Source organism: Typha latifolia, chromosome 1, assembly GCF_019914945.1.
Source record: "Typha latifolia isolate L0001 chromosome 1, TyphaL0001v2, whole genome shotgun sequence".
Classification (NCBI taxonomy): domain Eukaryota; kingdom Viridiplantae; phylum Streptophyta; class Magnoliopsida; order Poales; family Typhaceae; genus Typha; species Typha latifolia.
The window spans coordinates 15,133,550-15,156,430 of NC_133086.1; the positions used below are offsets into that span (position 1 = coordinate 15,133,550).

Below are 22,881 nucleotides of genomic sequence, written 5' to 3' on the forward strand. Positions count from 1 at the left end.
CTAGTTTTCTTTTTGCCCGCTGATTTTTGGTCTTGCAGTTATAAAGCATGGGGTGCTCTTTTAGGTAAACGTTTGTCAGAAAGAGGCATTATAGTTGCATGCATCGATTATAGGTAATACTGAAACTCACACTAGTACAGTAGGAGTGAGTCTGGCTAGAAACTCTTTCTTAAAACTTTGAGAAAAATTTCAATTTTTCCTTAGCGATTGTTTTCCAATTGGGATTGTCAAAAGCCAATCCTAAGTTGGGAGACTGAAAAAGTAAATTTATTTCATCTTGGGATGAGCATTTGCGAGTCTCGACGTACATTTAATAGCTAGAGATGTGTTATATGAGACACTGTTCTCTTTATCTGACAAATAAAATGCATTTATCTTTGCAGAAATTTCCCCCAGGGGACCATCAGTAACATGGTGGAAGATGTTTCTCTAGGAATCTCATTTGTCTGCAACAATATTGCTAGCTATGGAGGTGATACTAATAGGTAATTGTTTTCAATTACCTGTTAGAAACTTAGAATCAAGTTGAGAGTTTTCATTTTATGATTCTATCATATTTTGATATATATAATTATCGAATGATTATTATGCAACATATGTTGTTACATTTAGAATGTTTACATTTGAAAAAGTTATAGTATAATTGTATAAGCTATATATTAGGAAATTTTATAAATCACACCATACATTTTATCTATTTTGTTATTCACACTTTTTCACACTTTTCTTTGAGGATTTTGTAATCCGACCTTTCCTTTTTTTTTCTATAATTTTTATTTTAATATCATGGGTTAACGTGAATGATACCAGCAAAGAAATATATATTATATATTCTTTGATTGACTAAGTATTAAAACTAAGAACTTATATATCATATATATATTTTTTCTGGTTGCATCCATCTGATAGCACTTGCATGTAACTTTGCCCTTTGAAGATCAATACACACTCTTAAATTATATTTAGGCATCTGCTAGAATCAAGTTGAGAGTTTCCATTTTATTGTCATTGATATGTCTTGTTTCTTACATACTCTTGAAATAACAGTAACCTTGATTCACTGGGTATAAAAACTAAGAAATTATATATTATATATATTTTTTCTAGTTGCATCCATCTTATATATTATATATATTTAACACCCAGGGTTTACGTGAATGATACTAGCAAAAGAATATATATTATATATTCTTTGATTCACTAGGTATGAAAACAAAGAACTTATATATTATATAATTTTTTCTGGTTGCATCCATCTGATAGCACTTGCATGTAACTTTGCTCTTTGAAGAAGATCAATGCACAGTCTTGAATTATATTTAGGCATCTGCTAGAATCAAGTTGAGAGTTTCCATTTTGTTGTCATTGATATATCTCGCTTCTTACATACTCTTGAAACAAATGTAACTTTGATTCACTGGGTATAAAAACTAAGAACTTATATATTATATATTCTTCTGGTTGCATCAATCTGATAGCACTTGCATGTAACATTGCTCTTTGAAGATCAATGAACACTCTTAAATTATATTTAGGCATCTGCTAGAATCTAAACTGATTCTTAGTTTTAATCTTCATGTGGTTTCTAATTCCTTTACTAAGTTCCTTTCTAACACTACTTTGGAAGGAAATGTTAAAATATCATTCATGATTCCTCATCCCCATAACTTTGCTTTATGGCTGAACATATCTATAAAGGAAGTGCTTGTGATGAATGCAACAACCTGAAATTTTAAAACATAAATAAATAAATAAATAAAATAGAAATAAATATTTAGATAATGAGGAATTTTGTTTTTTTTTTATATTTTAGGATTCAGATTAAATTAAATTAAATTTTTAGGCATATCTTTAAGATATTAAAATCCCTATTATAATAGGACTCTTATTAAATTTTTTTAACTATAAAAAGGGGCTTAAAAGAAAACCGTAGATGAGATTTTTTTAAGAGAAAAGGTAGGGGCGGCACTATAGTAGTGCTATAGTACCGAGAAAAAGAAAAAAAAGAAAATAAAAAGAGATTATTCTTGAGAGAAGAGAGAAAAGATAAAAAAAAATAGAGACGAAAACGTGTATAGAGAAAGAGAGGAAAAAAAGAGCTTATCATACCAAAAAGAAGAAAATGAAAGAAAGCAATCATGGGGTGCATCAGAATCCGTGCTGGTTACGATTAGAATGTGAAAATTATATTATTTTTGGATTGAGAGATCAAGGCAAGTTTTCACTCATATTTTTATTAAACTTTTATTATTCTAAAATAGAATTGATGAATTAAAAAATATCTCCTTTTTATATATTCTTATCTTGTTTAATTTTATGAGATAAAAATTATAATATGATGATCATGTATAGGAAAATTAAGAAATTCGTTGTTTTAAGGATTTTCAATGAAAAATTTAAAATATTAAGAATTTTTTTGTATTTTATAGAAAATTCTGATTTATTATTTTCGAAATAAAAAAAAGGATTTTGTTGTTTATATTTTCAGATTTCTGAAAATATTTAATATTTATCTTTATTGCAGAAAATAAGATATAAATTAGGAATATTTTAATATATACGAATTTTCGGATTTCTGAAAATAATTAATATTTATTTTATTTTTAGAAAATAAGATATAAATTGGAATTACTTCAATTTAAAGGAATTTCGGATTTGCAAAAATGTTTATTATTATATTTATTTTTCGAAAATAACAGAGGAAATCTTTATGCTAATATATTTTATTTTCTGTAAATAAAATATAAGAGATTTTTATTAAAAAGAGATTTTTGAGAAGATAATTATAAATAAAATATTATTTTTGAGATGTGAAATTTTGCAAGATCAAATATTAGATTATTATTTATTCATCTTTCTGACTTATTAAGAATGATTTATATTATATATATATTAGAGAAAATAATAGTATTTGGATCATGGTTCCTAGTTTCGGCCGATCCCGAGTGGGATCGGTCGTAGCCGATCCCGATCCTTGGCCAAAACCAATCTATTGATTGGTTTTGATCTGGCCGATACCCGATTCATTTCGGGTCGGGATCGGCCGATCTCGAGACGAGCATGGGTAAGAGAGAAAGAAAGGGGAAAGAGAGAGAGAAAGAGAGGGAGCAAGAGAGGGAAAGAGAGGGAGGAAGAGAGAGAGGGAAAGAGAGAGAAATAGAGAGATGGAGCAGGAGAGAGTGAAAGAGAGAGAGAAAGAGAGAGACAGAGAGAGAGATGGAGCAAGAGAGAGTGAAAGAGAGGGAAAAATAGAGGAAAAGAGAGAGAGGGAGAAAGAGATAGAGTTTGTGGGTTGTAGCAGTAAAAAGGAGAGGGAAGAAGAGAGATAGGGGAAGAGGAGAGAGAGAGAGACATGGAGAGAAAACAAGAATTAAAAAACTATGTTAAAGAGGTGGTAGTCAGTGAGGGAGAGGAAGAGTTTTTAAGGGAGAGAGTTAGTATGAGAGAGAGTTAATTAGAGAGAGAGTTTGATAAGAGAGAGTTAGTAGGAGAGAGTTTGATAAAAAAGAGAATTAGTGGAGAGAAGGTAAGAATTTGTTTTAATTTGTGTGGGAGAGAGAGTGTGAGTGGTAGAAAAGGGGAGAAATAGAAATTGAGAAAATAATATTTATTTTTTAGTTTTTAGACTTTATATATGAATAATTTATATTTATATCTTATTATTATTTTTCTAAAAAATTAAGAATTTTTCTGTATTTTAAAAATGATTTTAAAATGCATTTTGATACGGACTGCTGATACTGTCGATACCGCCGATACATATCATTTTTTCAGACGGCCGATCTCCATCCCGATTCCGATACTTAGAACCTTGATTTGAATTTATGGATTATTCATGCATATATTGTATGTAAAGAATTGAGAATTTTGATAATTGAGAAATTTAATACTTGAGATTCAGAATGAATCAGTATAGTTGAATACTGATAAAAGTGAGATCTGGAACCCAATTTGTTTTTGAGAAAATAAGCCCAGGGAAATTTTTTTGGAATGTAACGTTGCGACATGCTACCAAGCGACTGGAAGGATTAGAGAAAAGATTCTTGAATTTTCGTCTTGGTGATTCTAATCTTACTCAACGGCTAGTGAAAAAGTCGGTAGGGCACTGTTGGGTATCTACTGTGACCTAGACGGATCGACTATCTAAAAAAGTCCCGGACGCTATCCCGATGGTGACTAGGTAGTGCGATGTGGCCACGGGTCAGTGTACTCATTAAAAAGACAATATGGTATATTATCAGTTTTGGCGGTTTCCATGATAGTACACTTTTAGCAGCGATTGATTCCTTTTAGATTAATTTATTTAAATTGAAACATTATAAATGATTTATGATTCGATTTTCATGATAGTACACTTTTAGTAGAGATTGATTTGTTTTATATTAATTTATTTAAATTGAAATATTATAAATGATTTATAATTCTATTTCCATGATAGTACACTTTTATAGAGATCACTTCTTGTTTTATTGATTAATTCAACATGAGATAATATGAATGATTTATGATTTCAATTTGGCATATATTTGATTTTGAAATTCACTATAAGAGGCAAGAAAATTATTTATTTTTCCAAGACAGCTTATATATATATTATTATGATTCTTTTTTTGCTACTATATGTATCACATGTTGATATTTGTCATTAGACCTTTTATTAGTAGAGTGAGTTACTTGCTGGGCGTCTAATTTATGAGGATTTGTTAAATTTAAGAAGCCGCTTAGTGAGGACTCTGAAGGTTAAGTACTATTTTCGTTGTGTCAAACTATTTTAGGATTTTATTACTATTTGTGTTTTCTCTGGGTTTTATCCTAGAGATTCGCGGCCATTATGTTTTCGGATCGGAGCGTGACAATGAAGTAGCAAAGTCTAGCTTTAAGTTTATTTAGGTCTCGTCGTGGCTTACTAGTTTTATTTTTACTTTTATATAGCTTGAGTATTTCATTCTTTACCGTAGCATTCTATAGAAGTACTTTAGAATGTTATCCCATACTGTAGCAGACATTATTAATGTAGTAGGTACTGTCATGTGACAATATCTACGCATTCTTTTATTACTGTTTTATTTAGCATTTCAAATTTCAAATGAGTCCAAGATATGGTCACCTCCTACCTTCTTTACTCTCTGTTCATCTCTATCGGATCGTCCCCCATCACATCATAGGACACTGCTACTTTGTCCTACATTAATTAGGTATCAAAGCAAATTTCCTGACAACATAGCTTCTTTCCTTCTCTGGTCCTGTCTTTTTGTCACTTCATCTTCACTTATTCTTTACTGATGATACAAAATTTTCCACAATATTATGAGAGTAGACAAATGGAAAACCTCATAACTTCTGTCAAAAAGTACAATACCAGATGACTCAAGAATCAAGAGCATTCTGTTCACATGTATCAATCACTATTTTCAGCCTTGTTGCTCTTCAAGTGCCTTCTCAAGATTTTCAGGTGCTGTTTTAGACCCAACTTTGACAACAAATGTTTGCGAGCTTGAAGATTTTTGCAAATAGAAATTGGAAAGTGATCTTATAAAAGAGATTAACATTACTAATGAACTACAACTAGATTAGGGACAATCATATTCTTGTTTAAAAAAAGTAAGTACCAATATGTAGATTGATTCCTTGACTTGGCAAATTCATCCACTTATGTTATGCTGGACATCCAAAGTTTTTGATCATTGAACTATGGTTCATAGGTTCCTTACTATAGTCACTTGAGAGAATAACTCAAGTTGGCCTAAACCTCGGTTTATAAAGATTCAATTGGTTATTTGAGATTTAATGATGATTGGTGACACAACCTGAAATCGGTATCATGACAGGCCTTGTTCCCCAATAGATACATGAAGCCTTAATATTAACTTTCCAAATCTACAATATAAATTAATAACCCCAAATCAATTAATAAACTCTCAAGGTAATATATGGGTTCAAAGTCGGACAACCAATTTCTTTCAAAAATAATACTAAAAGAAACTAATGCGACAAATGGGGAAAATGTGACATTGATCAGAATCTGAAATGTTATAAGGGAATTTAATGAGCTAATAACTTTAGTCTGACTCAAAAGCCAGTAAAAATTAGAATATGTAAAGCACGATTTAAAAGCCAAAGCTCAACAATTAATAATAATAATCAGTATGCTCATAATATGAATGATAATGCACGAGTAATAATAATGATATCAAACTAATAATATGCTCATATTTCATTATGCAAAACTACTTAATCTCAAATAAATGTCATATTTCTCATATTGAATTTTTCCCGGTCATATTTTCCAATTACAGCCTTATTTTAGGTTGTTTTTCTTGTTTTGTTTTTAATATATATATATATATATATATATATATATGTATACAGCCACTAGAAGGATAACAATCGTAATGAACAATAGATTTACTAATGAAAAAGGAAGCCTCTTTGGCTAGATTGTCTTATTTATTCCCCTCTATATTATCTGGCTCTTAAATCTTATTTTCTCTTCATCTCGTTCCTTCTCTATTCACCTCTATTCGAAAGTTATTCATCCTAGGATGCCCCTACTCTACATCAACTTGTGCATCCAATTTCTTTATCTTCATCACTGAAAGTGAATACAGATACAATTTAACCTTGTACAGGATGCAATTTTTCACCACATAATGGATGTAATTACAAGTTTTGACTAGTGTTTTGAAACATTGAGTCTGGAGGGCCTCAACCATGCTACACTATTAACAGAAACATTTTAGTAAATGTACCCCTAAATAGTTGGCTCAAAAGGCTTGTGGGTTATAATCTCCAAATCAGCATTTAAATTGCAGAAATCGGAATTGTTGTCATTCTTAAAGGATGAGTGCATCTTATTAGGTTGTTTGTGTCAGGAATGGTGGATGAAGAGTAGATTAACCATGGTTTGCCGAATTGGTCAATCTCGATCTAGGCTCGATCGAAACTCTCTCTCTCTCGCTCTTTCTTCTCGCTCTCTCTCTTTCTCTCTTTCATTCTTTTTTTTCTCTTTTTCTCTCCTTACTATATAGCCTTGTTTCTTTTACAGAAAGATCTAGCTCCGACGAACTCTGACAAACTTCGGTATATAATTTTTTAATTTTAATATTTTATTTTTCTCTCAGTTTTTTTATTTCTTCTACTCTCACCCTTTTGCTTTACTGTGTTATGATTTTTCTTTTTTGTTTGGTTTTTTTTACTTGCTCTCTTTCTAATCTCTTCTTTTTTTTCAGTTTTATTGCACTATCATTGTTCTTTCTTAATTTTATTATTTTTTATAATTTTTTTTTGAATTTTTAGAAGTTTTCCTACATTTTGTAAATAATATTTAGAATTTTATGTAATTAAAAAGTCTAATTAAATCTAGGCGACCAATATTGCCAATATGACTGATCTAGTCGATATGTATTGTTTTTTCAGAAGGCCGATCTTGATTCCTATTTTTTGAACCTTAGATTAACCTCGTTTTTACTGTTTAGATGCTTCAAATAACTGATTACTGCTTTAGCTTTTATATCCTGTCGAATAATATTATTTGTATATAAAATCTCCTATCACGTTGTGCTCAAGACACCATGAAAGCCTGCATATGGACTTTGAAACTTAATTTTTAGAGAATTTGATATTAGCCAAAGTGAATAAACCAAAATAGAAACTTAGGAACATACTGTTGCGATTCCATGTTAAATATTTTTTTCTTTAAAAGCGCGAGTTTTGATGTCTTAATCTCAAGTAATGAAATCCTTTCTTGTTATTATTTGACAAGAAAAACCTAGTGAGGACAATAACGCAAAAAGTCTAGGACGACTTCACTGAGTGGAATCTTGAAATAAGTTGTATCTTCCAATTTCTTTTAGAAACATACAAATGCCCAAGGCTGTTCAACAAATATTTGCCTGAAGGGGATCTTTGCTAACAGTTTCAGTTCTGGAGCCTTCTTTGGTTTGTTTGGGGGGTATGCCTCCTTCACGCATCCAGCAAGAACAGGCCAAGAATCAGCAGTTCTTCAGTGTAGTTGATATTGTTACAATCATGGATGGCCATGCCGGTGGCGTACCGGCACATGGCACGAGGGGTGCCGCACGACACCCCTTCTAATAGTTCCGCCGCTTGCCGTCGACATCATTGCCGATCGTCGTTGCCGTCGCCGTCGCTAATCGCCGTTGCCGTCGCTGCCGCTCTCTCTCAGTTTCTCTCTCTCTTGGTCTCTTCTTTCCCCTCGGGCTAGGGCACCCGACGGCGATGGCGACAGCGATCAGAGAGCGGCAAGCGGCGACGGCGATCGGCGAGCGACGACAGTGAAGGTGAGTATCTATTTTTTTTTTTCTCCTCTTATGGCATGGCCGGTGGTCAGCACGGTCCGTGCCTGTGGTACAACCATCGTTGGTTACAACATATGACAACAATTATGGACAGGCTTCATACTCAACCATATCACCTCTACTGTAATCTTGCGGACTTGGTGTCCTATGACAATCGTACTGAAATAAAATTTGAAATCATTTTTACATCACTCTAAAAATATTAGGTTTTATATTATTATTTTCAGCATTTGAAGTATCAAATTTTAGAACTTTGATACCAAATTTCGTTAAAAGTTATAGCTCAGCTAAAGATGACTAATTCAAGTTTTTCTTATGGAAAATGATCAATGCATATGATCCAAACCTATTATGATCTGATCATATGGGTTAAGTTAGTCGAGTCAGTTAAGTCAAATTGAGTCAAATTGAGTTAGTTAGTTATATTTATTTTATTATTTTGAATTTCAAATAAATCGGATAATCCATATGTAGATCTGATTTGCTAGGATTTTTACTCCTATAAATAGAGTGAACATGTGTTGATCATTAATTAATTGTGGAATGAGAATTGAGTTAAGTTATTTTTATTATCTTATTTTTATCTTTTACTAGCTGTTAGATCGTCTTTGTCTTTCTAATAGTAGATCGTAATCGTAGAAGCTTTTCAATCTTTTAAATTCTAGCTACCATCTTTCTCCAGCAACCACCCTACTTTACGGTCATCCACCACCACCCTTGGTCGTCTACCACTCTCCGACAACCGTCGCAATATTGGATATTTACCGTTTTGCCCCGTTTTGATCTTGCTTCACTCTTTTCCTTTTATCTTTTCATCTCAACTTTGATTTACATTAAACCAAAACCATTAGATCTATAACTCATGAGACTATCACCACAAAAATTCCCATAGTTTTCTTACATCTAGATTAGTCTAGATCTGGATCGTAACATTAGTATCAGAGGGAGATCGCTACCAAGGAGGACCAATAACTCATCTCCCTACCAACTAGGTCTTCTTCGACACCATCATTACTAGCAATCGTCGATGACAAGCTGTCGACGTGGGCAAAAGCATTTTTTAAAGAATTTTCTAACGCGATCGCTAGATCTATCGAGAAGAGTGCTGAGCAGATGGAAAAGGCTATTCAAGCCTTGGCGGTAGCCATCTTGACTCAGTACGGCCACCTCACGTCGCCGGCCACTGCGGAACAGGCGTCACTTCCACCTTCAAGCACTAATAATGGTGAAATCATGGAGACCATCAAAATCGCAGCAACCATCCCTTCTCCAGTTGCGGTAGAGCACCCTCTATCCTAGCAACATTAGAGCAGCCCCTAGCAACAGTCGTGATGCTGTTTTCCCTACTCCTGGTGGAAGTTAGGGCCAAAAATTTTAGCTTTCCAACAACGGTGATCTAGGCCCTATCGGCCCAAACCATCATGATCGATCACTTTCTTAGACCGTCCACACCCAACCATGGCCTAAACTGCATGTAGAGTGGTGAATTGTTATGATCTGATCACATGAGTTAAGTCAATCTGGTCGGTTGAATTAAATTGAGTTAGTTAGATTTATATTATTATTTTAAATTTCAAATAAATTGAATAATCTGCATGTAGATCTAATTCGCTAGGAGTTTGCCTCATATATAGAATGAACATGTGTTGATTATTAATCAATTATGGAATGAGAATTGAGTTAAGTTATTTTTATTACCTCGTTTTTATCTTTTGTTGTAGTCGTTAGATCGTTTTTATCTTTCTAGGAGTAGATCGTAACCATAGAAGCATTTTAATTTTTGGAACCCTAACAACCATCTTCCTTCAACAGCCACCTTACTTTACGTTCGCCCACCACTACCCTTGATCGTTCGCTATCCTCCAACAACCGCCGCAACGTCAGTTATCATTTTGCTCCATTCTGATCTTGCTCCACTCTATTATTTTTATTTTTTAATCTCGACTCTCGATTTTATGTGAAACCAAAACCATTAGATCCGTAATTAATGAGGCTACTATCATAAAAATTTTCATAATTTTCTTATGTCCAGATTGGTCCAGATCTGATTTGTAACAAAACCCCATAGATTGTAGATTATCTAAAGAAGAAGAGCAGTGTGCTGATTCACATCCATAAGTAAACAACTAGATAAATTGTCAAATCAAACCCTAATAATAAGTTCTTAGACTACCATTGTTAAATGACTTTATTGAGGGTTATTTTTATAAGAAGATCATCAACTAAAATGAGGCAATTCACTTATCTTTTGACTACTCTAATCTACACTGGTGCTCACGAATAATGAAAATGCAAAGAGAAGAGCAGGAAAACCTTACTTTCACTTTTTATCGATCAATATTGGTATCTTGTTTCCGTCACTTATGCTGAATTAAGTTTGTAAACATTAGATTAAACAATACTACTTGGCAGGTTAGATTAACTTATAATATTATTTGCAAGCTTATTTTGGCTATAGCATATACCAAGGTTCCCAGTTTTGGTCAATCCTGATCTTACCTTGAAACTAATAATTTACTGGTTTCGGGTTGGTTTTGACCAAATCAGCTGAACCCGATCTTGTATCAAATATTTTCGATTGAATCGACCGAAACAACCCAATTAGAGAGTACAAGAAGCACATTATTTCTCGACAAGTTCTCTCTTCCTCCCTATTGTGCAATAAGAGGGGGGCGGGAGAAGAGAGAGTGGGAGTGGGTGGAGTGAGTGAGTGAGTGAGACTAGGAGAGAGAGAGAGGAACGAGGAGCTTATTTGACTAGGAGTGAGGGAGATAAAGATAGAGTATTTTTGTCACGATCCGAAATCGGAATTATGTACGGCCATGCACCTCAATATGCTTGAGATACACGAAACCTTACTAATACTTCCTAAGTGTACAATGGCAAGAATAAATAAACGAAGGAAATCTGATTTATTAAATTTAAACTAATTGCAATGAACATAAAATAAGTTTATTGCTTGAGTCTCTAAATAGGTAGGTCCTAAGTGGAGGTAGGGTCCGGGTGTATCTCGCTCAGTCGCCATGCTGACTATTATCTGAAATATTAAAAAAAGAAAAAAAAAAGAAAAAAAAAGAAATTCATGGGCCAACAACTATAGCTCAGTAAGTGAAATCCACTCGAAAATCAAATAAATTCTAAAATTTTATAGTGTTAAATAAAACCCAAGTTCAACAATATATATAACAATTTGCAACAGGCATGCTCTTAAATAATGACATTGATAACAATAAAGTCAATACTTATAGCCTTGCATAGTTTCAACATATTAGCATCTTTCCAGTGTTTATAATGCTATTTGTCTCAATGAGTCTATACTCTGTGAATCCACATCAACTAGAAGTTACCTCGAGATGGCGCTCGGAAGTTTTCCTTATAGCTGATCCGGTTAGGGTCATCCAGATAGTGTCACTATGTGATCAATACATCCTATCTTTTCCACTAACCGTTGAGAGATGATAGAGTCATACTAATACTAGTTTTATTTTTCTTTTCACCAAAATTTATAATTTGCACAAGGTATGACGATGCACTAAGTGTAATGATTGAATGCACACAGAAAATGTAACAATTAAATTTGCACGTAAGAATGAAATAAATACATTTGCACACAGTAAATTACATGGTCTGATAAAAATACGAAATATAATAAAAATTAATATGTGAGTGAACCCACTCACCTGAGTCTAGGCAAGACAACTGAAATCTTAAATCTCTAGCTCACGTGCTAAAAATCATCATGTTTAATAAATAAATTTTTTAATTTGAATAATATCAATATTTTTAAAATTTAAAACTAAAAATAAACTAAAATGGGTTAAATTACCCATTGGATTGGGTTCGGCTGCTGTTGGCCCGTAGCCCACTCCAATAAACTAATCGAGCTAGGCCAAGGCCCAACCAAAAAAGACAATAGACTGGACTGTAGCCCACCCTCCATTTAAGTGGTTCGGGTCGGGTCTTTGGATTCGAAATCTAAACCCGAACCCGAACCCGAACTCGCAATCATAAGAAAAGGGTTGGCTCGGGTTAAACCCGAGCCCAACCAAATCCTTCCCCCGTGACCGACGCAAGGAAGAGAAGATAGAGGGAGAGAGTGTCCGCCGACGATGGTTCAACGACCACATCTCAAGCCCCTCGACTCTCTTGCGATGTCACCGTCCTCACAAGGTGGAGGAGAAACCATAGAAGACGATCGACTCAATGGCCGACGGTAACCGGAGCCACGAGGGCTCTAAAGGCGAACACCCACGACACGAGGCCAATGGCAAGAGGCTTCTAGTGGTGGAGCGGCAGCGACCCGAAGCCACCGGTCGGTGAGGTTCACCGATGAGGTTGCAACACCGAAATTAGGTACTTCTAATTTTCTCTATTAAATTGAAATTAAACTAGAGGGATGAGAGAGGGCTTATCGAGGAGCGTGATGGTCCCTATTTACTCTAGCGATGCTTTGACGAGCCGAACCCACGTTGTGAATCTGATGGTAAGGAAGAAGAAAACGAAGGAGAAGAAGAAGAGGGAAAGGAGGCTGGGGGGTTAAGGAAAGAGAGAGAGAGAATTAGAGTTTAATTTATAGATTAAAAATCTAAATCTAATTTGATTTGGATTCGGTGAGATCTCCACTGCGCCTCGTCGGATGCTAGAGAGGGAGAAGGGAGGGGGTTGCACGTGCACCCTCTTCTCTCTCAAACGTGCACCCTCTTCTCTCTCAAACGTGCACCCTCTTCTCTCTCAATTTTTTTTTTCGGTTCTCACAATTTTTCTATAGTAGCAATTCATATTTTTTGTTTTTCTGTCATTTTTGAATTAAGATTTTTGTATTTGAAAATAATTTTTATAATTTTTTATGTAATTAAAAAAATAGTCCAACACCAGAATTCGATACCGGCGGCTGAAACGGTCGATACATATTGTTTTCACGGGTAGCTGATTCCGATCCCAATATTTGAAACCTTGATATATACTATTATTATGGGGGGGGTGTGATCGAGCCGAGCTCAGATCAAGCTTAAATTGATATTTCGAGCCTATATTTGTGATCAACCTTAAATTGAAATCATTTCAATTTGAGCCAATTTCGAGCTCGAGCTTGAATGAGCCGATCAATAAGTAATTTTAAGCTTTAATCAATTCAAACCAAATTTCAAACCTAATCAAGCTTAAATTAAATTAAACTTGATTTAGGCTTGAATCAAGCTTAAAATAAAGTCTAATTCAAAAAAATAAATTAATAAAAATATCCATGTATTTAAAAAAGATATGATATGATCAAAATTCAAAACTAAATTCTATAAGATTAAAGTAAATAGCAATCTACTTAAGTAAATCTTAGAATATAATAGACCTATAGTATAGTATAGAAAGTATTACTTATATTAGATATATATGTATATTATAATTATTTCAATTGTTATTGAGCTTATTTGATCGAGCCGGCTCATGATTAAGCTTGGCTTGAAATTATTTTCGATCCTATTTTGAAGATCAAGCTCAAACCAACTCATTTTTAAGCCGAACTTGAGCCAGCTTGATTATTTTGACAGCCCTAACTATTATTAAACAATAAACTATGAAGTTGGTGAACATGAAAAATCTTAAATGATTTGATAGGGAATCTTTTGTCATATTGGAGCTTCTTATTTACCCATACATTCGTTTTTTTTTTCAATTTAGGTTAACTTTTAAATTTTTTAAAATTACGTGTTTTTAAGTAAGCTTGATGCTTTTAAGTTGGATTTGCCTTCACTACCTTGCCTATTACGGCTGGTAGAACCATGTACTGACATAGCTTCCCTGCATCATCATTGTCTCATTCACACAATTCTTTTAGTTTTGCCAATTTTTCACTTCCTTGTATCGATCCTAGTACTTCAAACTAAGTTTGTGACCAAGCTCTAACTTTTGGTCTCTAGCTGGGCCTTCTAGACAAGAATTGCCATGCTAATTGGCATGCCGATTGTGCTGACTAAGTTCTGCTGGCCATACTTTCTGCCAACACTATGAAGGGCTCCGTAATAATAGGTTGTGCTGACAGTGCATAGTGTTCACACAAAACTTGTTGTGGCATGTGCTTTGCAATGGCTAACGACATACCAACCGTGCCAACAACATTGTGATCCTTGATTCCAAGAGCCCAATTTGCATGAGAAATTTTTTCATATTTGTATCTTTGATTAGCTTAGTCTTTTTTGCAGTCAGAGAAGAACAACTTCTGTTCTTGTCTGTTAACGTCAACTTGCATCATGTCTGATTGCAGGATCTATCTAATTGGACAATCAGCGGGTGCACATATTTCTTCATGTGCTCTTTTAGATCAGGCAATAAAAGAATGTGGAGAAGGAGAAAATGCTGCTTGGAGCGTCTCACAGATAAAGGCGTACTTTGGCATATCTGGCGGGTAAATTCTTTTGTTCATTTCATTTTGGATATTATGTTCACTTTGGAAAAAGAAAGACCATAGCACATTATGTTGCAATGGCTACCTCAACTATCAGTGTTCTTTTCAGCTATGTATGCACAATCACTGAAGTTTAAACTTGTGATAACGATTCTAAATGCATGGATACTGTTAGAACTCAATTGTGAGAACCTACAATTTGTTCACACTTTGACAACAGCAATTATTGATGATGGAGGCATGGGAGGAGCCGCCAGTGATGCAGATCGTGTCAGTGATCGCAGCGACGGTGAAGTTTTATGGGGGAAGAGTGTCAAGAGGAGGAAAAGATGTGGTTGGTCTAGGTTTCATAGAGGATGATGGTGCGGCTGCCAATGTGGTAGATCAAGTGGCCAATGGCGACGGTGAGAGAGGAACAACGGTTGATGAGGGAGGGAAAAGAGCGAGCTCGACGATACCCTATCAAGGCACTCGAGGAGGAGGCCATCAGGGAGGGAGGATATCGGGGTGGCAGCTGATAAGGCCATGGGAGAAGAATCCAGATTTGTCAGAGATTTGAGGAGAGAAGGGGAGGGGCAAGCTGGTTACCTCCTATGAATCTGCTGTGGTGGATGCGAGAGGGAGGGTTGCGGAGGTGAGGGCGGCGAGATTGGAGACAGAGACGGTGTGAATGGGTCAGCGGAGGTGGCATGGAGGCGACGAAGGTGGAAGATGTCAGGCAGCTAAATATGGTGAGATCGGGGCAACAGGCGATGAGGGTGGCAGTTTAGAGGGTTTTGGGCTTTCAAAAAGGGTAGGACGCAGTTGAATATGGTGTGAGACAGTGAGAGTGAATTAGGGTAAGATTTAGGGTTTGAAATTTAGTATTTATATACTATGGAGTTGTCAGGTTGACCCGACCAGTGTACTTAAATGGGTCAAACAGTTCAAAATAGGTCAATGGTATAAACTCAAATGCGATCTGATTATTAGTTAGGTTGACCCGTTTATGACCTGAATCCTATTAAGACTAAATCCAAACCTAATTAAGGGCTAGGTTATCGTGTTGGGTTATTATGTCGGGTTATTGGATCAAGTCAATTTTTGCCACCCCTAGAGACATCTATATCCTACATCAAGTCAACAGATCGCATGACAACTGGATGAAGAGCTTAGAGTACCTAGACAGAGCTTAGTTTGTTTACCTGATGTCTTCGCCGTCTACATTCTCTTTGACATGCATTTACCACTTTGTCTAGTGTAATATTTAGAGTACCTAGATAGAAAGAGGAAAGCTTCCAGAAGTACAGAAAGGAAAAGATTTAATAGGGTGATTAATGATCTAGATCTGATGGAGCTCAAGTTAAAGGGCAAAGTATTTATATGGTCTAATGAGGGAGCAACCTATGCTAGCTTTTCTTGATAGAGAGTTTGTAATAAATGACTGAGACCAAATGTACCCTAGGTCAGCTGTTATAGCTCTACCTAGAATTTTTTCTGACCATGTCCCTTTATTTGTGGATACGGGTAAGGTTGAATGGAAAAATAATATATTTAGGCTAGAGCAATACTGATTTTGTAAAGAAGATTTAGTTAAAAAGTGGTGGAACTCTCCTGAGGGAGACAGCTTAGCTATGGATGTTTGATCTTCGAAAATAAAGAAGGTGCATTCAGGATTGAGAGGTTGGAGCAAGAATGCTAAAAAAAAGATCTAGCTCAAAAAAAGAGTTGGTTTGAGAGCTTGGATGCTTTGTACTTAGTTGAGGAAACAAGGACATTATTCAAAGAGGAAGCTACTGATACAATAGATATGATTTTGAAGTTAAATCAGTTGTATAAGGAAAAAGAGTTGCTGTGGCAACAAAGATCTAGACAAAGATGGTTACTAGAAGGGGATATAAATACATCTTATTTTCATCGGATTGTAAATGGAGGAAAAGTAGACTATTGATTGTAATCAAAAAGTCAAATGCAATTAAATTACAAAAGCCCCATACATGACCATAACAATTTGGTTAATAATTGAATTGTTTCTTAAACAGTGTGTAAGGTACTTAGATATATGTAGGTTATGATGAGATAAGGTGAATTGGAGGATATAACCTCAAATGGTGCAACTTGTCTATGAGAGATGTTCTGTATTTAGCAGCTCTTCATTGTGATTGTTAATATGAACTAAAAAGTCTAGGTTTTATTAATACCCAATCCAGAATTTTTGCTCTAGTACAGTTGCACAAATATTATTATTCTCCACTCTTTTTTTGTCCATATTTCTCATTTATAGTTTAAGCCTTTAAGGACAATCCTTATGGTTAAATGAATGTTTAATCTATGCCTTTTTATCAGGTACAACATCCTTAACTTGGTTGATCACTTTCATAGGAGAGGCTTGTATCGCTCCATTTTTCTCAGGTACCTAATCTGCAGCTTGAAGCATTTGTGTATATACTTATTGCACATGCCTTTTCATTTTATTAACCTATTCCTATCGTAATACAGTTATCTTTAAATTCTTATGAATACTTTTCCGTTCCAGCATTATGGAAGGGGAACAGTCTTTATGGCGCTTTTCTCCTGAGGTTGTGGTGCAGGATTCAAGTGTTACGCATGCAGTTTCTTTGCTGCCTCATGTTATCCTTTTCCATGGAACAAGTGATTATTCTATACCTTCAATTGCCAGGTTGGTTGGAGCATAAGAAAGCATTATGAGGACATTATTATTAGGACATCTTCTTGTAAATTAATGTCATCATCAAATAATCAGGAATTGCATCAGGCATTTTACTTATGAACTCTAGTATGAAACAACATCACTATTAAATAATCAATTACTCTATCTCAGTGAGGAATTGACAAGATAAAATTTATTGCTAACAACACGGATTGGGTCTATTGTAATTTTCCCTCTTCTAGGGGTTGCTTGTTTAGTTAATACTATATATTTTTGACCTGTACATCTTCATACAACCGTGTGACTTCAAATGTTCCTTGTATTTTATGTAGGACAGTCGATGAATGTTCTAATTAGTCATTGTTGTAAACAGGCCCATTTCTTTGTTCCAGTGGCACTGAATCTGTTTTCCTGGCTTTACCTTATATCGACCTTAAAATCCATTTTCTGAGAGAAATGTGGTTCTTAAGGAAGTTAGTGAAAATGGATGATTTTCATTCATTTTGTTATTCCTCAGGAAGGAGCTCCATGAAACTAAGGGATATCACATCCTTGGTTACTACTTCTACCTAAGTGGTGGTGGAGTCATATCTGTTTCCTAACTGGTCCTATACTCAGAGAGAGGAATTAGACAGTTGCCGTTACATTGGGCTTTCATTATTTGGCACAATTAGCACTTGACACAACTATTGTAGAGTTTCTTTCATTTCTTGACACCCGTTGGGACGGGCATGTTGCCACAGCACTGGTTGGCACAGTTTGCACGTGCCATTCATCATAACAATCAAGAGGGTTATGATGAGGATAGGAGGGGGATTGAATGATTTTTACATTTTTGAAGATGCATTAGATAGAATGACTTTAACTAGCATATCTATCTTAGCATGAACTCTTCTGGAGGCTGTGAGATCTTAATGTACTGTGTATTCTATTTCTATGTCTTTTGGCCTTGGAATTATCCTTCCTGAGATTATTGCTATAGACTTTCTTCGGGGACTATACACATTTATATTTTTATTACTTCTTATTGCTTCTTCTTTCAATCTTTACGTGCATAATGTTTGCTAGCCATTATTGTTTCTTTGTTAAAACTGAATACAGCAAGTCAATAACAACAAAGCCTTTGGTCCCAACTATTGGGGGATGGTCAAAACTGAATGAAGTGTAATAAAAAATTCAATGGCCTTGAATATACAAGCATTCCTGCAATTGTTACTCTTGTTTCCCTTTTGGAAACATACTCATACATTGTCATTACTTCTGGTTTGGTGCCTCTTTTGAATTTTATGTGCATGTACCTTTTACTACTTTGCTTCTTGATGTTCTATTAAACTTTTTCAGCTCCTTAAATTACTCCACTTTATAGAACAATGACAGTGCAGACATGCTACATGAAGCATAATAGGATGTGATTGCTTCATTATTCTTTGATCTACACAAGACATGCAGCAATTGATCTTGTTTCCTGAGTCAGCTTCTGTTTTTTGTGTCACTATTTATTATTGTCTTGAAACTTTCATGTGAAGCTTTTACATTTAAGCTGGAGAGTATTACTCACCCACTCTGACCTATACATGCAGTAAAACATTTGCTGATGCCCTTCGGAGTAATGGTGCTAGAGTTGATTTAGTCTTATATGAAGGAAAGACACACACAGATTTGTTTCTTCAGGTATAAGAATATCACTTGTTAAAATATAATTGCCTAGCTACATGTTTTGCTGCATGCAGTTTTCTTGGCTTATTTCATTTGAATTAGTATTAATTATTAAGTACGCTATTGCATCTGTCACCATTAGGTTTGTACTTTGTTGGTGATTTCTTGATGAATTACATTTCTTTTCCTACTATTCATAAGTGAAGATAAGTTTATCAATGAGGGACGTGTCGGTTGGCACATCCTATGCCGATCCGCATAGGTGCGTGCCAATCTAATACAAGTGCGTGGACTTGTGTCAATGTGGAGCCTATTTTTTTTTAACTTTTTCATATTTCAATCAACATCATCAATCAAGTTTAATATTTAACGCAACATTCTCGTGTTATTCTTATACTAACAAATGAAAATTTTAATTTTTCTATCATTCTACGTTCAATTAGATATTAGTTTTAATTATTAAACTATTATTAATTAATATTATATGTTGAATATTATTATGTATTCAATTATATATAGAGTACCCAATCATATTATTAGGTGTTCAATCATTAATATTTGTTTTAATAAATATATTCAATCATATTATGTGTTGAATAATATTTATATTTGACTATGCTGTATCTTTAATAAATTAAATTATTTGCAAAAATAATTTAAAGATAAAAGACTGTGATATAAGTTTTAATATATATATTTAAACCAAAAACTAAAAATCGGTCGAAATTGGTGAGCTCATAATCAATCTTGAATTTGACAAACTAGATTATTCTTCTGCTTGATGTATTATTAGAAAGATCCGATTGAGTTTTTCTATTCAATTCCCTTATTCTGGTGTAATTTCATCTTATATTATTATTTGCAGTTTCTGCCACCAATGATGTATGCTTGGCATCTTTTATCTATTATTTACATACATCTTAGTTTGAATTCACTATAAGCTAACTTGAACTGTTAACTTCTTCATAGCCTTTACTGTCTGTTGCATGTAAGGGTTTTATCATACAGTTAACATTGTGACATTAGTTGAAAACATGCCATTCCAATCTATTGATGGAACAATAACCTCTTAATCTTGTCTTACTATTTCATTCTAGATTGCAAATTTTATCTTTATTTGCATTTCCTTTCTCATGATGCGTGTTACTGATCATTTGTCTATAGATACTACTTATGTCATAGGTAGGTTCTCATTATATGTTATTCTTCTGGAAATCATCTTTTGCTTCGTTATTCTTCACAGTCAAATATATAGAGTAAGTTTAGAAAATTATCAGCCAGTCTAGTTACATCTTATAACTGTCTAGCATGCTAAGATTATCTGTTTAACTCCCATGTTGTGTAAATTGTCATTTAGGATCCTCTAAGAGGTGGTAGAGATGAACTGCTTGAAGATATATTCGGAGTGATCCATGCTGATGATGCAGCTGCACATGCCATAAATGTTGTAAAACCTCCAGCACGGCGCCTTGTTCCTGAATGCATGTTAAGTCTTGCTAGGAGTATAAGTCCTTTCTGAAATCTGATTAACTTGGATCCAATTTCAAGGTGATATCACCCTCCATTGCTGCAAATTATTTCTTGTTCCTGTTCATATTGCTTGAAGACAGTCTTCAGTATGTCATTTATAGTGTAGAATAGCAATTTAATCAGAAAGTTCGCTGGTCAACTTATAACTGCTAGAAGGTTAAGACCCTACTTGCATCTCTTTCCATGATGCAACATTGGATGACATTCTATGTGAGCCAAATGTAATTGTATTTAACATATTTTAGCATCTTAAGTAGCAAATCATCTATGAATCAATCTTACAAAATCTTATAACACATGTTATTCTTATATTTCAGTGGTATACCAACTCCATGTGCATAGTCTTGATCAAATTTCTTCCATAAAACAACATGATGAAACCCTTGGAAGGACAGAATGCAGTATTCATTATTTTTATGGGTTTAAAAAAGAAGAGAAATGTGGGTTCTCTAGTTCGCTGATCAAATTTATGTTGTCCATCATGGAGAAGTACTTGATATAACATATTATGATATGATGTCTTAAGGACCAAGAATTGAGGTTCAAATATCTAGCATTTTCAGAAAGAATATTGCATTAATTAAGTTGTATATTTACATTATTTTGAACTCCACAAATACTATTTTAATTGCTCAACTATTCAGGCAGAAAATTTTGTGGCCATGATAAATCATAAATTATGTTCTACACAGAAGGAAAACTTCCAAAATATAAGATCCTATGTCTTGCCATTGCACTTTTATTTGATAATGGAGTGATGGTATCAGCAAAGTTTTATAGTGGAATTCCTTGGCAAGTATCATTCCTTAGAGTGACTTTCCTGTAGGGATTTTACATAGCATTATATGTCTTTAGGAAGGTTATAGAACTGATAATTTAAAGGAAAAAATTGTTTTATGGAGTACTTATTTACTATCTAGTGAAAGGTCAGCTGACTTCTCTTGGAAAGTATGTCATTAAACTAGTATTGTCTCTTATAGGAAGCATCTCTTAATCTTTTCTTTGAAAAGAAGTGTAACAAATTGATGGCGCCCTCTATAGTCCCTAGTGGATGGTATGTCTAAATTGCTTAGATTATCTAGAATTGTTTTATGGCAAGTACTGCCCTACCCATGAATAGTCTACAGGCTCACAAACTGTCAGAAAAAAAATGAGATTGATGATGCCATCCATTCTACAACAATAAACTTTCGTGTTTTTGGTATGTCATGTGCAGAAGTAGCGGATATTTTGCTATTTGTCTACTACTAAGATTGGAGACAAACAGGAAAAACTACCCTGAGAACAAAGATATGGTGAATATGGCAGATACAAAGAATGGAATCAAGTAGTTGTTGATACTTCATCAGTTGCACTTCCAGTGCAAGACTAACAGAAGCATGCAGGAAAGGGTTCAATTGCGATATCGTACTGTACATGAGAACTCTTTGCCTAATTATTATTGGTCAAATTAGGTCTTGTTAACCACATCACTTGATTGGTGGCATATATTTCCCTGAAATTATCATTGGCTAATATTGTTACAGTTCTTTGCTTGTAATTATATTTAGACTTTGAATTTTCTCAAAAAAATTGTGTTTAGGTTTTTTTTTCTTCTGTTTGAAAAATTCCAGCATCTTTAGCATTGTTTACTCTGCTTTCTGATTCAGTTCCAATACATTTTCATGATTTTTTTTTCACATCTATACCCCTCAAAAGTTCTTTATTTTTTTTTTTTACATCTTTAGCCTTTCTAAATTTCATTTACATGTATATCTTTCAAATCCATGATTTTTATATGAGTATCCTTTAGGTTATTTTTTCAACATCCATAGGTTTAAAGGGGCTTTTACAATTTAATTGCATGGACTCTATTATACATCACAAATGTAAATTGTGTGCATGTTAATATAACAAAATATGCATTGATTACAGAAATTATCTATGCACTCAGTTTTTTTTTACTAAAATAAAAAAACTAAATGCAATTAAATTGCAAAAGCCCTCAAGTTAGAACCTTGCGATTTAACGGATGAAACAACATAAATACCCTTAGGCCGAGGTCATATTTAGAAGAATTATTTTAATCTTTAATATCAGAAGAATAGAGCTAATGCTAATATAAGATATTTTATTATTTAGTTGAATATTAGTATAATGAGTAATAATTATATTTGATGTGATATAAAATTGATATTAAAATAATAAAAAATAGTGAATTTGCATTGTGAATTAGTGACATTTTAAATCAACTGATGAAAATACTTTTGATCGGATGTAAAGTAGTAGTAATTAGGTGTTATCTAATCCAGGGGCCAAATAGTAATTTTGAGTTATTATTGAATTAATTT

The 22,881-nt window shown here is 34.1% G+C and overlaps 1 protein-coding gene across 3 annotated transcripts in view; it reads left to right on the forward strand.

Moving 5' to 3' along the window:
- LOC140802753 (probable isoprenylcysteine alpha-carbonyl methylesterase ICMEL1) overlaps nt 1–22,182 on the forward strand; it is a 34,211-nt gene extending 12,029 nt beyond the window's left edge. For 2 of the 3 annotated variants that reach the window (XM_073158348.1, XM_073158346.1), the window contains exons 5-12: nt 39–113; nt 384–485; nt 14,575–14,715; nt 17,041–17,106; nt 17,231–17,374; nt 18,946–19,036; nt 20,379–20,569; nt 21,768–22,182. In XM_073158348.1, the coding sequence (XP_073014449.1) occupies nt 39–113; nt 384–485; nt 14,575–14,715; nt 17,041–17,106; nt 17,231–17,374; nt 18,946–19,036; nt 20,379–20,540 (781 nt within the window). In that variant the 3' untranslated portion in view covers nt 20,541–20,569; nt 21,768–22,182. Of the gene's footprint in view, nt 1–38; nt 114–383; nt 486–14,574; nt 14,716–17,040; nt 17,107–17,230; nt 17,375–18,945; nt 19,037–20,378; nt 20,570–20,868; nt 21,118–21,767 lie in introns of those variants that run through there. The other variant, XM_073158347.1, reaches the window with a different exon arrangement.
- The last annotated feature ends 699 nt before the right edge of the window (nt 22,183–22,881 follow it).